Source organism: Cuculus canorus, chromosome 8 (genome assembly GCF_017976375.1).
Source record: "Cuculus canorus isolate bCucCan1 chromosome 8, bCucCan1.pri, whole genome shotgun sequence".
NCBI lineage: Eukaryota > Metazoa > Chordata > Aves > Cuculiformes > Cuculidae > Cuculus > Cuculus canorus.
Window position 1 is genome coordinate 29,698,785 of NC_071408.1, and position 13,477 is coordinate 29,712,261.

Here is a 13,477-nt window from a genome sequence, read left to right on the forward strand (position 1 = left end):
TAGCTCTCACTGGCAGGATGAAGAGGCAGTAAACACCAGCTAAAAAACGAGATTACACCTAAACAGAAGGAAACACCTTTTTACTGGGAGGGTGTCAGACACTGCAGCAGGTTGCCCAGGGCAAGAGTTGCCCAGAGTTGTCATCCCTAGAGATACTCAAAACCTGACCGGACATGGTTCTGGGCAGCCTGCTCTAGGTGACTGTGTTTCAGCAGGGGTGTTGGACTATGTGATTCCAACAGGTTTCTTCCAATGAAAAATGATTGTGTGAATGTGGACTTGGCACTCTCTAGTGAAAAGTGCTGTGGGCCATGTTCTGCAAATGAGGCTTATTCCAAAGATGGGTGGTACTGATGTGGCAGCTTGAATCGCTAGGGAATAGGTCTGTGCTTCAGTGGAAAGATGCACAAAGAACACTAAAAGCATTTGGCTAGCTAAAGACACAAAATAGCATAGGAGTTGCCCGTAAACTTTCATACACTTGAGTTGAGTCTTTTTTGAATACGAACAAGTCTTCAGAGTTAAAAGGTGCACAGGGAAGTAGAGAGCCCTCTGTAATAGTCTAGTTTTATAATACAGTAACAGGGCTGGTTCCCTTGATTGCAGCATGATTTCAGTGAAAGAAATGCCTTGTGGGCGTGCTTTATTACTTGAGTTTAAAACCATAATACAGTGCTTTAACAACACTTTCTAAGGTTTATTTGGTTTGTTGTTGGGAGGTTTTTCCTTTTTTTTTTTTTAATAGGAAAATATGTAAGATTTGCTGTCAGCCTTTTGCCTGTGGAAATTTTGTAGTTACCTGCTCTGTTAGGTAGCTTAATAGCAGTGTTATCTTCATATATGTGATTTTCTGCGGGAAAGTGAATAGTATGAAACATGGGATTTCATTTACAATAACTTTTACATGAGCACAAGAAGAATCCCATTTCTGTTACTCAAAGGAATAGATCTTCTGAGAGATGCTGTTTGTGTCTGGTTTTCAACTGCAGATCTCTTTGTACAGTGTCAGTTTGTAGTCCTCAGTCTACAATGAACTAAACAATAGCTGGAGCAGTATCACAAAGGGGAAAAAACCTGCTGCTTATTGCTTACATGTATTGTTAACTCTATATATTGTCTGTTTAAAAAAAAAAAAATCCCATTTTGGTATGTTCCATATTGCGTTTCTTATGTGGTTTTTAAGTAAAAAGTGTAAAGTTGGTTTTTAACCTTCTCTTATCTTTTGTTATGATGGCAAATGCTAGAAGCTACACGACTTTAAAAGCATATCCTAAAATATATGTTTGTCAATTTAAAAGCTAATGGAATTGAGCATTTTGTAATCCAGGATATTGTAATTATAGTCCAACTTGTAAAAAGTCACATCAAGTAAGACTATTTTTTCTTTGTAACCATCTTCAAGCAAGCGGAGTAGTATTAAATTGAGGAATTGCAGTATCTTGTGTATTTAGAGGTGTATATATATATATATATATGTATGTATAGCGAACTAAACTTTTCCAACTGTTTTCATGCTCAAAATACAGAATATAGGACTGGTATGAAATGCTTGTATTTCTTTTCTTCTGGAGAGGTAACAAAGTATATGTTTCAGAAAAGAGCTTGTGGAATTATTCCAAGCTGGGAGAGGGAGCGTTAATATCTATGTAATCCAGGATTCACAGAAATTAATATTTTTCTAATCAAAAGAATGTCCTTAAAAGCTGTGTTTTAAAACCCATTTGATTATTTAATAAAGGCTACTTTGAAGAAGGAGGCAAATACTTGGTCACCTTCTATATCTCTAACTACTGAAATACATGGAAATAAAATGGCCACTCATGAAGCTGGGATGAGGAGGGTATTTTAATGTCCTGAAGTCTGCTTAAGTGCCACAGAAAGTAAAAGTCATTCGGTTACTTTGGAGGAGTTCATTCATGAATTCTATGAAAGCCTGTTCCCCTGGTATTACTGGCCTCCCTGAAGGAGGAGCTATACAACAAAAGTCTCATTAGTCATGCCTGATTGCTTTATCAAGGACAAATTATCATCTTCACACGCCTGCTGCTCTACATTATTAACTAAAACCACAGCCCAGCCATCTTCTGAAATACCGTATAGTATTTCCCTGGATAAGTACTTTGAGTGCTTCAAAACTTCTCAACTGCTTGTATTTTATATCCAAGGAAAGGTTGATAACTGGCTTCAGTGAGAAGCAGCCCTTGGCAGAAAAGGTGTGACCAAGTGTAATGAGAACCTAGAAGCACTTCTGAGAGTGAACCAGGAAATCACCTATTTTTATTTTCCGCATAGGCCAACAAACTGATTTTAGAAGGGATAGGAAGGAGGATACAAATCCCTAGGGTCCCCTTCTGCTCAAATCGCTATTCAAAACTGAAGTCTGTGTTCAAAGTGATTTTATTGCTGCTGTGTGGACTTTCAGAGGATGGTGTTACTAGTTGACATTTTTCACGTGTCAGAGCCTAAATATGGGTAATGTCATGGACAAACTGAGGATCAAGAAGTCTTAGTTTGGTCCCCTCCTGTCACAGGCAGTCCCGTTTGAACTCCTGTCTTCTAATAAAGGCAATGCAATGTTATTAAAAGGCTTTGCCTTGCAGTATCCTCTGATAGTTTTTAAAAAAAAGTTTTTAACATTTATGAGTAGGAAATTTCAGTTTTATCAACATTCCATTGCTTAGATAGTTTATATCAATTTAATGCTCTTATAGATACTTACAAACACCAGGTATGTTTCGTCTCGGCCTTATTTTGATTAACTAAAGATAAAAGTCCTGAAAGATCTGAAAAGAAGCTCTTCCTTCTCTGGTCTACTGGTAATTATTTTAAACAGTTATAATATGCAGCCAGTAAGATCTAGTTCAGTCACATTATATAGATGTTATGTGTAGTGAAACAACTTTATATGCTGAGAGTTTGCAGTACAGCATTGTGGCGTTCCATACCCAGTAACATGACACTCTTCTATTCCACGTGCTTTCTCCACAAACTTCACTTATGTTGCGTGCCACGATTCTCACATTCTAAGCTCTATGCCTGAGGAACTGAAGAATGTAATAAACAGCAGTGCGCAATGTGCTTGAAAGAGGATGAAAGCACTGAAAAGCCCTTTTTCATTATTTTTTCAGTATGCTGTTTATTTTTCCTTCAAAAATGAAGGCGAATAATGGATTATCAACATTTTTATTTTAAATGGTTAACTGACAACATCACGTACTTTAAGAGAAATTTAAGTAATTTTTGGATCCTAAATATTCTGAATTGCTGGAGGCTTGTTTGGATTCATGCTCTAGTTTTGATGTACGTTAATTAGTGTTGGCAGATATTTCCCTAGTGGGTACACATTCAAGGAAGCCTGAGATCAGAACTGGTTGTAGTTGGAGATGATGTCTTGAGTCATTACAGTCTTTTATTCTTTGATGTTCTTAGCAGTCTGACTCATTTCTAGCTCTTACAGGTCCCTCGGTCAACGCTGTCTTATGCTGGTTCAATCTAACTGGTTAAAACTGCCAATCCATGATCACAGCAATATTAATAAATAGCATTAAACATTTGTTTATAGTTTTTTGCCAAAGCTGGGGGCTGCTAATGACAGTTTCATGTAGATGATGTTCCAGGTTTGGCTATTTGGAATAGTTCAGCATACATGCAGCATTATCCTCTGATTTGGAATGGATCCAGAGGAGGCCATGAAGATGATCCAAGGGCTGGAGCACCTCTGCTGTGAGGACAGGCTGAGAGAGTTGGTGTTGTTCAGCCTGGAGAGGAGGCTGCAGGGAGACCTTATAGGCCTTCCAGTACCTGAAGGGGCTACAAGAAAGCTGGGGAGGGACTTTTTACAAAGGCATGGAGTGATAGGATGAGGGGGAATGGCTTTAAGTTGGAAGGGGGAAGGTTTAGAAATTCTTCACGATGAGGGTGGAGAGGCACTGGCACAGCTTGTCCAGAGAAGCCATGGCTGCCCCATCCCTGGAGGTGTTCAAGGCCAGGTTGGATGGGGCTTTGAGCAGCCTGATCCAGTGGGAGGTGTCCCTGCCCATGGCAGCGGGGTGGGACTGGATGGGCTTTAAGGTCCCTTTCAATCCAAACCTTTCTATGCTTCTGTGTAGTTCAACAAGAAGCCTCTTAAACTTTGCTTTTCTCACTATTGCTGTATCAATCCTTTTATGGATTTATGGCTACGCTATGTACCAATGTGGTAAATAAACCAGAGTTGGCCGAAGTCCTTGTATACTTCATGTTTTCTGTTATATCCTGGATATAAACCCATTTTGATCAATGTTTAGTGTCCCATTACTAGTAGAAATTCCTGCACTAGTGAGTGGAAAGGTGGTAAACTTTTTATGATCTGGGTTTGTGTGCAACTTTGAGAAAGACTTTAAAGGTATAGAAATACATTTCACACTTTATAAACTATTAGAAAACAAGTGGCAGCGATGTCTCTGCATGGGCCAGAAAATGGACTGGACCAATCTCTGGCAAACTCAGCATTCCTGGTGCAGCGAGTTCAAAGTGCCCTTGACTTCCCTTTAGGAAAAACAAACTTTAACCAATACCAAGAACAGGAAGGATTATTTATTTGTATGAATCGCTTCTATCCCAAGCCCACGTTCCTCTGCTTTGGTTATGGCCAGTTGTGGCTTGTGAGGTGGATGGGGACACATGCACAGACAGACAGACACGGACACGCAGAGACACAGACAGACAGACAGACAAATACAGACAGAGATACACAGAGACAGATATAGACACATAGACACACACAGACACACACATACACGCACAAACACACATAAACATACACAGGCACACACAGAGACAGACAGAGACACTGACAGATACATAGACACAGGCAGACAGACAGAGACATAGACACAAACAGCCACAGGCACGCAGCCACAGGCACGCAGCCACAGGCAGGCAGGCAAGCAGACAGACAGACACACACAGCCACAGGGACATACAGCCACAGGCAGACAGACAGCCAGACACACAGCCACAGGGGGACACAGCCACAGGCAGACAGACAGACAGACACACGGCCACAGGGAGACACAGACACAGGGACACACAGCCACAGGGACACACGGCCACAGGCAAGCAGACAGACACACACACACAGAGCCACAGGCAGACAGACAGACAGACACACACACAGCCACAGGGGGACACAGCCACAGGCAGACAGACAGACACACGGCCACAGGGACACACAGCCACAGGGACACACGGCCACAAGCAAGCAGACAGACACACACACACACACAGCCACAGGCAGACAGACAGCCACAGGCAGGCAGACAGACAGACACACACACAGCCACAGGGGGACACAGCCACAGGCAGGCAGACAGACACACGGCCACAGGGACACACGGCCACAGGCAGGCAGACAGACACAGATACACGGACAGACTCACAGTCGCAGGTAGGCAGACACACAGACACAGACAGACCCTGACAGCCACAGGCGGGCGGGCAGACACACCGCCACACGGACAGAGGCGGGCGGGCATCCCGCGCCCCCGCTGCCCCGGGCGGGGCGGGGCGGAGCGGCCTCACCTGCGGCGCGGGGGCCGAGCGGAGCGCGGGGCCGTTGTGGCGATGCCGCTGGGACTGCGGGGCAGGAGGCAGCGCCGGGGCAAGGAGACCTCGCGGCTGGTGGAGAGCGAGGCGGCGGCCGCTGCCCCTCCGGCGGCTCCGGGCGCGGCGCGGCTGCAGTTCCACACGCAATTGGCGCACGGCAGCGCCACGGGGCGCGTCGAGGGCTTCGGCAGCGCCCGGGAGCTCTACGCAAAGATCGCACAGGCGTTCCGTATCGACCCCGACGAGGTGGGGATGAGGGGCGGCACCGACCCCGCCGAGATGGGGATGGGGGGGCGGCATCGACCCCGCCGAGGGGTGTGGGGGGAGTACCGCGGGCTGGAAGGGGCACCGACCCCACCGAGGGGCGGGACAGGGACGGCATGGACGAGAGGGACGTCGCGGGGGGGAGCTTGAGGCTGCATGGACCGCACAGAGAGTGGGACTGGGGGGGAACGGGATGAGGACTGGGAGCGTCATGGACCGCGCTGAGATGGGGATGGGGGAGACGGGGCAGGGTGGGGGGCTGCACCGACCCCGCTGAGAGGCAAAGGAGGGGACACCAGGGGCGGCATCGACCCCACTGAGAGGCAAAGGAGGGGACACCAGGGGCGGGGGGCGGCATCGGCCCCACTGAGAGGCAAAGGAGGGGACACCAGGGGCGGCATCGACCCCACTGAGAGGCAAAGGAGGGGACACCAGGGGCGGGGGTGCGACACTGACCCCACTGAGAGGCAAAGGAGAGGACACCAGGGGCGGCACCGACCCCACTGAGAATGGGGACACGGTGGGAAGGGCCCGGGAGACAGGGAAGGCAACGGGGGGGGGGCTTGGCAAATCCTTGTGGGTATGGGTATCGTCTCTTTTAGGGCTCAAGAATTCCTTTTGTTCCTTCCAAATAAGCCTTATCACACAGGAGAGGGATAAGCGTGACTGCGTGTAACTTTTACATGGGGAAACAATGCTGCTTTTAACCAAAACAGAGGTAATTTCTCTCTGTAGGGTCTTGGTTAACCTGTTGCCAGCCTGCTGGGCCGCACAGCTCCGGGTCAAACCGCTGGTGTTGCCCTTGAGTGGAAGAATTATTTCCAGAGCAGGAATTAGTGACTGTAGTGATTTGTTCCTGTTTAAATTAAAATAAATAAATAAATAAAAAATCAGTGGATCCGTGAGGGTAAATGCTCAGAATGAAGGCGATTGGGAGTATAAATGCTTAAAATGTGTCTCCGTTTTAAACTTCAAATCTGAGATACGAGAAGTTTTCTTGCCAGGTAATTGCTTTTAGAAGGCCCGCTCTAAGTGAGGATATTTAAATCTCTAACAGGATTTTTTTTTTTAGCTTTGCTGCCTTTTTGATCTTTTTTTTTTTTTTTTTCTGAGCCAAGTTTTAAACATTGTTTGGATAATGACCCGTTTATGTTTGTAAATGCATTGTTTTCCCTTAGTTAAAAGGTAGAGGCTCTATCAGAGTTCTTCCTACTGCTCCGGTGAACCTTAACCTCTGAGTAGCAAAGCGAAACAGAGCGCTAACATTTTGTTATGCCCAGATGTGGCTGCCCGGCTTCCCCTCTTTTATTGCACCTGATTTTAAAGTGGAAAAGACTACTACAGACTTTGTTGTGAGTTTTCTGTGGCCTGATCTAGCGGCATTTCAGATGGTAAATAGTAAAAGAGAAGTGTCACTAACAGTGAATACAGTTTAACCAGTCACTGTTGTATTAACTAATTAAGAGGTACCCGTACCACTGCCAGGCAATGCACCTGTGTCCCAGAGCTTCCCAGCTGCTCTCTGACCTCTGCTGCTTCCTTTCCACATTGAGCTGCTATTCCCCTTTTGTTCTTTTTTCCATCTCCAGTTATACCTTTTACTCTCAAGTTCTCATAATTGCTAGATTATCTTCTATTTTAGTTTTCGTCCTTTTTCCATTGAACTCTTGTTACTGATCTTTTGGCTCCACTGACTTGAGAATGAACAATGTTCACCAGGAAATTCAGTTTTGTAGGAATGATGCACTCCCGTTTCTCCTGCTAGATGTATAACCTGACACTCCGAAAGTTTTAGAGGAAGCACCACACGCTTCCTGGTGATCTATAACCAGCCTTGTGCTAAACTGGAGAAGTTTGTTTCTTCTTTTCTCTTCCTACTGTCAGTTTCCTTTTTTTTTTTTTTTTTTTTAGAATATGGTTCATTAGTAAAAACAGATGGAGAATTGTTATGGGGGGCACTGATCTTTTACTCAAGAAATTCAGTGAGCTTTAAGAAACCAAGTTGTTTAGAGATCAAACATATTTCCTCAGTCTTGCAACAAGATTTTGGATGGACAGCATAACATAGTGAATAGCAAGGAGTGCCAAGAAACATGGATTTATTAGCAACTGCTGAGCTTGCTAGAAATAAGGAAAGATTAGGGATTTTAAATGGTGTTAATCTATTAACAAAAGCAGCTTTTGGACAGACTGTTGGGTGTTGAGAGAATAATGCCAGAAGCTACACCTCAGTGAACTGAAAGACACTGAGGTACTCAAATGCTATTTGTAGGTGTAACCTGTTTAGGAAAGTTTCTGTGACCAGGCTATGCTGAAGCCTATAGAAAGCATGATACCTGAATGCCTTCGGAAACAGGTACTATCACGGAGATCTTTGTCCTGTAGTGACTGAGGTGGAAAACAGTGAGGGAGGGGGTGAGGAAGAGCTCAGTACAGAGAACGTTTGGCCAAGTGTTGCAGAAGTGAATACATTTAATACAGTATTTGAGTTTACTGCAGTGTAGCCAACGGTGTGGATTCTTGGGTGGGTTCCTACGTAAGTGCTTCAGAACAGTTCAGGCTGAGCTATACTTGTCATCTGTCACCTTTCCTTTTGATTCCGCATGGTTGCAACACTTGATTTCCTCTTTGTATCACATCTCACAGAACCTGCTGAGTTCAGCTTCTGCTGGAGAATCCTTTCCAGGATCTGAGATTGACTGCCAACAGTGACAGAGCTAAGCTTGTATAAAACACGGCATTTGTAGGACAGAGGCTGACAAAAACTTGTGTGCAGACCTGGATGGTGACTAGGATAGAAAGGGGACAGAACAAGAACGCTGTACCTTCCAAAGGGACACTCCTTCGCTCCTATGATTTTTGCTTTGCATCTATGAAGGAGGGGGTTGTAATAGCAGCTTCTCGAGGCTTTTCCTGTACTCATCTTTTCTTGTCTATTTTATTCTTCATCCATCTTTTTAGGTGGATATGTACCTCAGTTACGCCTTTTGAACCTGACATTCAGCCTGCATTTTGGCGTACCTGTCTGACTAGTGTTTTTTCTTTTCCTGGTGCATACTGAATGTTCTTTCCACAGGGAGGAGGTGTGTAGATGGCTTCTAGCAATGAATTGCCTGTGTCATTAACATGAGTGCTATTTGAGGTAGTTCACATTGTTCTTGACTTTTAACTTGATTTCTTCAACAGGGTTTCAACAAGCAAGCACAGAGCTAAAAAAAAATGTAAATAGATGCAGTTCTTAGCTAACAATACAACCCACTCACATTTTATTTGCATAAATAATACAGCTATCTCCCCTATTTTTTCAATAGAAGATGAAGTAGAGAAAGTAGTTGGAAAAAGTATTTGTGCGTGTTCTTGGCCATTTAGGTTACTACTCGACCGAGACTATCAGGAAATGTGGCAGGGAATGTTATGTCCCTGTAAGGGTGAAAGTGCCATGCGCGGCCTGTGTGATGAATAAATGAGGACAATGTAGGTCTGTTAAAGCATTTGGTGGTGGTGTGCTCCTGTGAGAGCACATGGTAGGGCTTTAAAGCATTCAAAGTAGCTAATCGGGCACTGGGAATGCGGATATTGAAGTCCAACTGTAGCAAGGCTGTTTCTTGATCAGATGAGAAGGGAACGGTAAACCACAGAAGCTACGTGGACTTTTGGTCTATGTACTCATAATTTGCACTTTTGATTATTTTGTTTGCTTTGGAAGGTGATCTATGGTGGGGCGGGTGAGGTAAATTGAATGCTCAACGGGTGTGTCTATCAAGAGCCCGTGGAGGTTGGGGTTTCTTTCATGGTGGAACGAATTTTCCTCCATAAGGGGAACTCGGGAAAAGGGAGACCTTCCCTGTAGTACCAAGGGCGTAGATGCAGCTCCATCTGTCTCTACAAGTAATAAGAGTTCAGCTGCTGAGCTTGTCTGGGCTGTCGTTCCACATGTCTTGCCTCTTTAGGCTGAACAGTTAAGTAAGGATGCTGTGAGGTTGTACTGCATTAAACTTTTATGGAATTATATGATTTAAACCTGTTCGATTTAAAATTTATGAAAGAGTACTGAAAAATAAGCCACTATGCTGAAATTTAGGTTTCTGAACAAGTGATGTTATTACAATAAAAAATCTGAAGTGTGTTTTAATTTGGGTGGTTAGAGAAAAGGCTCAGCTTGTGAAACGCTCATCCTCATCACCAAAGTGTTGGAAGTTTTAGAGTATATGCTTATCTGTTGAAACAAATTGTTCGTAATCTCGCCTACAGATTGAAGACTTTACATGAACAGATTTAGCACTCCCTACAAACCACATCCTCCCAGCCCTCTGGCAACAATTGTTGGCATACTGTTCCCCTAAGCAGGGCTTAAGTCTCACACCCATATTACGCCTGATGCTTGCTGTGTTAATGATCTCCTTTTCAAATACTTTTAAGCTGTATGGAAGAATTTATACTGTAATTCTTGTACGCTCTGGGTTTAAAAGGGGAATAATAAAACATGGAATGCTTATTTTGCATTACTTTTAATGTATTTGTGGATGCAAAGTTGCATAGAGTACCAAAAGCACTCTGGAACTTGAGGACTTGGTTACACTGCCTTTTGCTGCAGCTAATCAAGGCTCCCACATTTACCTTAGGGAGGATGAAGTAATTAGGGTACCTAGAAAATGTGATGATGATTTCTTGATATAATGATGCCTACATACGCAGGGAACTATGTCAATGGGTGTTACATCTTGCTCAGAAGTAGATTTCCCCACCTCTTAAATAGAGAAAGTGATTATGATCTCTTTTGTGAAGTTATCTGACATCTACTGATGTAAAAAGCACTTTCAGTAGCTTCTGAGTATGTCATCTATCAGTAAGCTTATTTTTGAGTTCTTGAGGTGTAGGTTTAATATGGAAGATGAGAATGTAATTAATGTATAGGGTATGCAATATGGTACTGCATATATTCTTTATGTAGCACATGATGTAATGCTTTTTCTTAGCCAATACAGTTTCTTTATATAACACACAGTATAACCCTTTCTTTATTTGCTAATGTAGTCTCTTCCTATTGAAGACACTGATGCAGTGAATAATCTGTTAGTAAGCTTCTCTGACAAGTCTGTTTTATAAGGTTGTGCATAAGCCTCCAGTCCCTGCCAGCTGAATGGAATTTCCTTGTTCTGTGCGCCACACAAGATAAGGCTCTCCGTGAAGGAGGTCTCCTGGATACTTTGTGACTGATGTAACAGTTATGATTTATAATATCACGCTAAAGTTAGCACAAAATGTCACAGCACTGGTATGCCGAGTTAAAGATCAAATGCATGTGAGGGTTGAGGGTAAAATGAGAGAGAAAAGACTTGACAACAAAAATTGGACGCTGATTTTTTTTTCTTTCTTCATTTCTGGATAAGAAAATGACTGTCAAAAATATACCAAATTTTGAGTGAATGGAAGGTGTGCTGTAGTAGCTGTTTGACTGTTTAAATGTAAGCTGTTACTACTAAACTTATATAAAATCAATGCAAAAAATTAGTTTAATTGACAGGTCTCAGTTATGTACAAATAAAGCTCTGGTGTAACTATATTATCCTGGGTACATACATCTTTAGTACATTACTCTCTGCATGTATCTGTTCGGAGAAAAAGCGGTTGTTAAAGAGGATAAAGAATGATTTAAGTTTTATTTTTGACTGGCTGATGCTCTCTCAGCCTTGTGGTTAGCACAGAACTGACTCACAGAAAATTCTGCAGACTTATAGGCTGTAGTAGGAATGCCATCCAGATGAAGGTCTAAAAAGAGAAACTCTGGATTGAGTTTCTAAAGATCACGTTTCTGCTCTGTTGCCATTTTTATCTATTCAAAGGTGTGACAGTAGTTAGTAGATGATTGTCTGTCTGTTTGACAAGGTCAGGTGAAGGATGGTAATGTGTAAAATGTAAAGGCATTGTGCTTGTTTGTTGTAAGAACAGGAACTGAGTTGTGGTTGTAAACTGGCCAAGTTTTATATAGCTTGTGAGGGAGCTGAAAATGGAAGTGTGGACTTTATATCGTCTACTTGAATTGAACATTCTTGCTTAAAAAAATGCTGCTGATTAGGGATGATTATTATTTCTAAAATAAAATTTAGTTTTCCACTTAAAACCAGCTGGATTTCTCTAGAGGGGCTCCAGGAAAGCTGGGGAGGGGCTCTTTAGCAGGGAGTGCAGGGATAGGATGAGGGGGAATGCTTTCCAGCTGAAAGAGGGGAGATTTAGTTTAGATCTTAGCAAGAAATGTTTTCCTGCGAGGGTGGTGAGGCTTTGGCCCAGGCTGCCCAGAGAAGTGGTGGCTGCCCCATCCCTGGAGGTGTTCAAGGCGAGGTTGGATGGGGCTCTGAGCAGCCTGATCCAGTGGGAGGTGTCCCTGCCCATGGCAGGGGGTGGAACTGGGTGATCTTTAAGGTTCCTTTACACACAAACCCTTCTGTGTTACTGCTTGAGTAATGGTTAACAGAAAAATTTTGCATTACCTGAAAGGATAAACCTGATGTCTGTTAAGGGTGTCCTGTTAGAACTTGCATTGTTAAAGGAAGGTGTTAGATTGGAGTGGATATTTGAAGGATTATGTAAGATAATCAATTAGCCTTTGAAGTAAGGCTGTTTCATTGGTGGTTTTTGTTTTATTTTTTAAATAAACCCAGCAACTTAATAAGACATCACCCCCCAATCAAGAAATAATGTCTCACTACTAAACTTCCATTTTTTTTTAGATCCCCACCCTCAGTTATAGAATCTAAGTTCTAGAAAGCTTCAGAAACTCTGTCTAGGAAATAGTTTAGGGAAAAGTATTCACCCCTCATTTGACCTGGAACAGATTGGAATAGGTTGTTGACTTTAATTTCAGTTTTTCTGCAGTGATGCCAGAAGGAATGAAAAGGCATTTGAAGCGTTCTGGTGTGGAAACGCCCACGACTTCTACAAGAGTAGTGAAAGGAGTCAGGAAGGCAGAAAGAGACTCTCCATTGGATTGCCTCTATCTAGAGTGGCAGTAAAGATGAGGGACACTGAGCCACCTCCTGTTAGTGGTTTCTCAAATGCTAGTCTGGCTTCCCTCTTTTCCCTATGTTGGCACTGCTTTTTCCACTTCCCAGTTTGGAGCTGGTGTGGGTGGTGGGCTGCAAGGAGGTCCAAGGTGCGAAAAGGAAAATAACGTCTGGCAGATACAGGCAGAGGGTAGAAAAGGATCTGCTTTTCTCTGTCGTCCTGTCAGAGCCCTGTGCGCCCCGCTGGCAGCAGAGCCTTTGGCTGCTGGTTTGCAGCTATGGCTTTGCCACCGGTGCTGGGAGGGCCAAATGGCATGGCAAGTCTCCTCTTACTGCCATTGCATGTGAAGGATGGTTTTTAGGGGCACTCTTTGCCCGAGTGAAGTCGATTTTAGAGAATCTCTGGGTTTGGAGCATAGGGTTTCTCTTTTTTTGCTCTCTGGTGGCCTGGGAGGAGGCTGTACGGAGCGCCCTCCACCCTCGCTCCTCTCTGGCCACAACTTGGGAAGGAGTCAGCATAGGTGTAGTTACTCTAGCTGTCAGGGGGAGCATTGGGTCATTTTTCTCAGCCTTGCCGTTCAGTACAGGCTGTACTCAACGAGCAGAAAGCCCCAGAGACTGGCCAG

General features: G+C 43.8%; 1 protein-coding gene across 2 annotated transcripts in view; it reads left to right on the forward strand.

Annotated features, from left to right (window-relative positions):
- The first annotated feature begins 5,347 nt into the window (after positions 1–5,347).
- GIPC2 (GIPC PDZ domain containing family member 2) overlaps positions 5,348–13,477 on the forward strand; it is a 28,821-nt gene continuing 20,691 nt past the window's right edge. Inside the window, exon 1 of one of the 2 annotated variants that reach the window (XM_054073663.1) lies at positions 5,348–5,428. Coding sequence is in view for 1 of the 2 variants with exons in the window: in XM_054073662.1 (XP_053929637.1) it covers positions 5,605–5,832 (228 nt within the window). In the remaining variant the exon portion in view is untranslated. Of the gene's footprint in view, positions 5,429–5,501; positions 5,833–13,477 lie in introns of those variants that run through there. The other variant, XM_054073662.1, reaches the window with a different exon arrangement.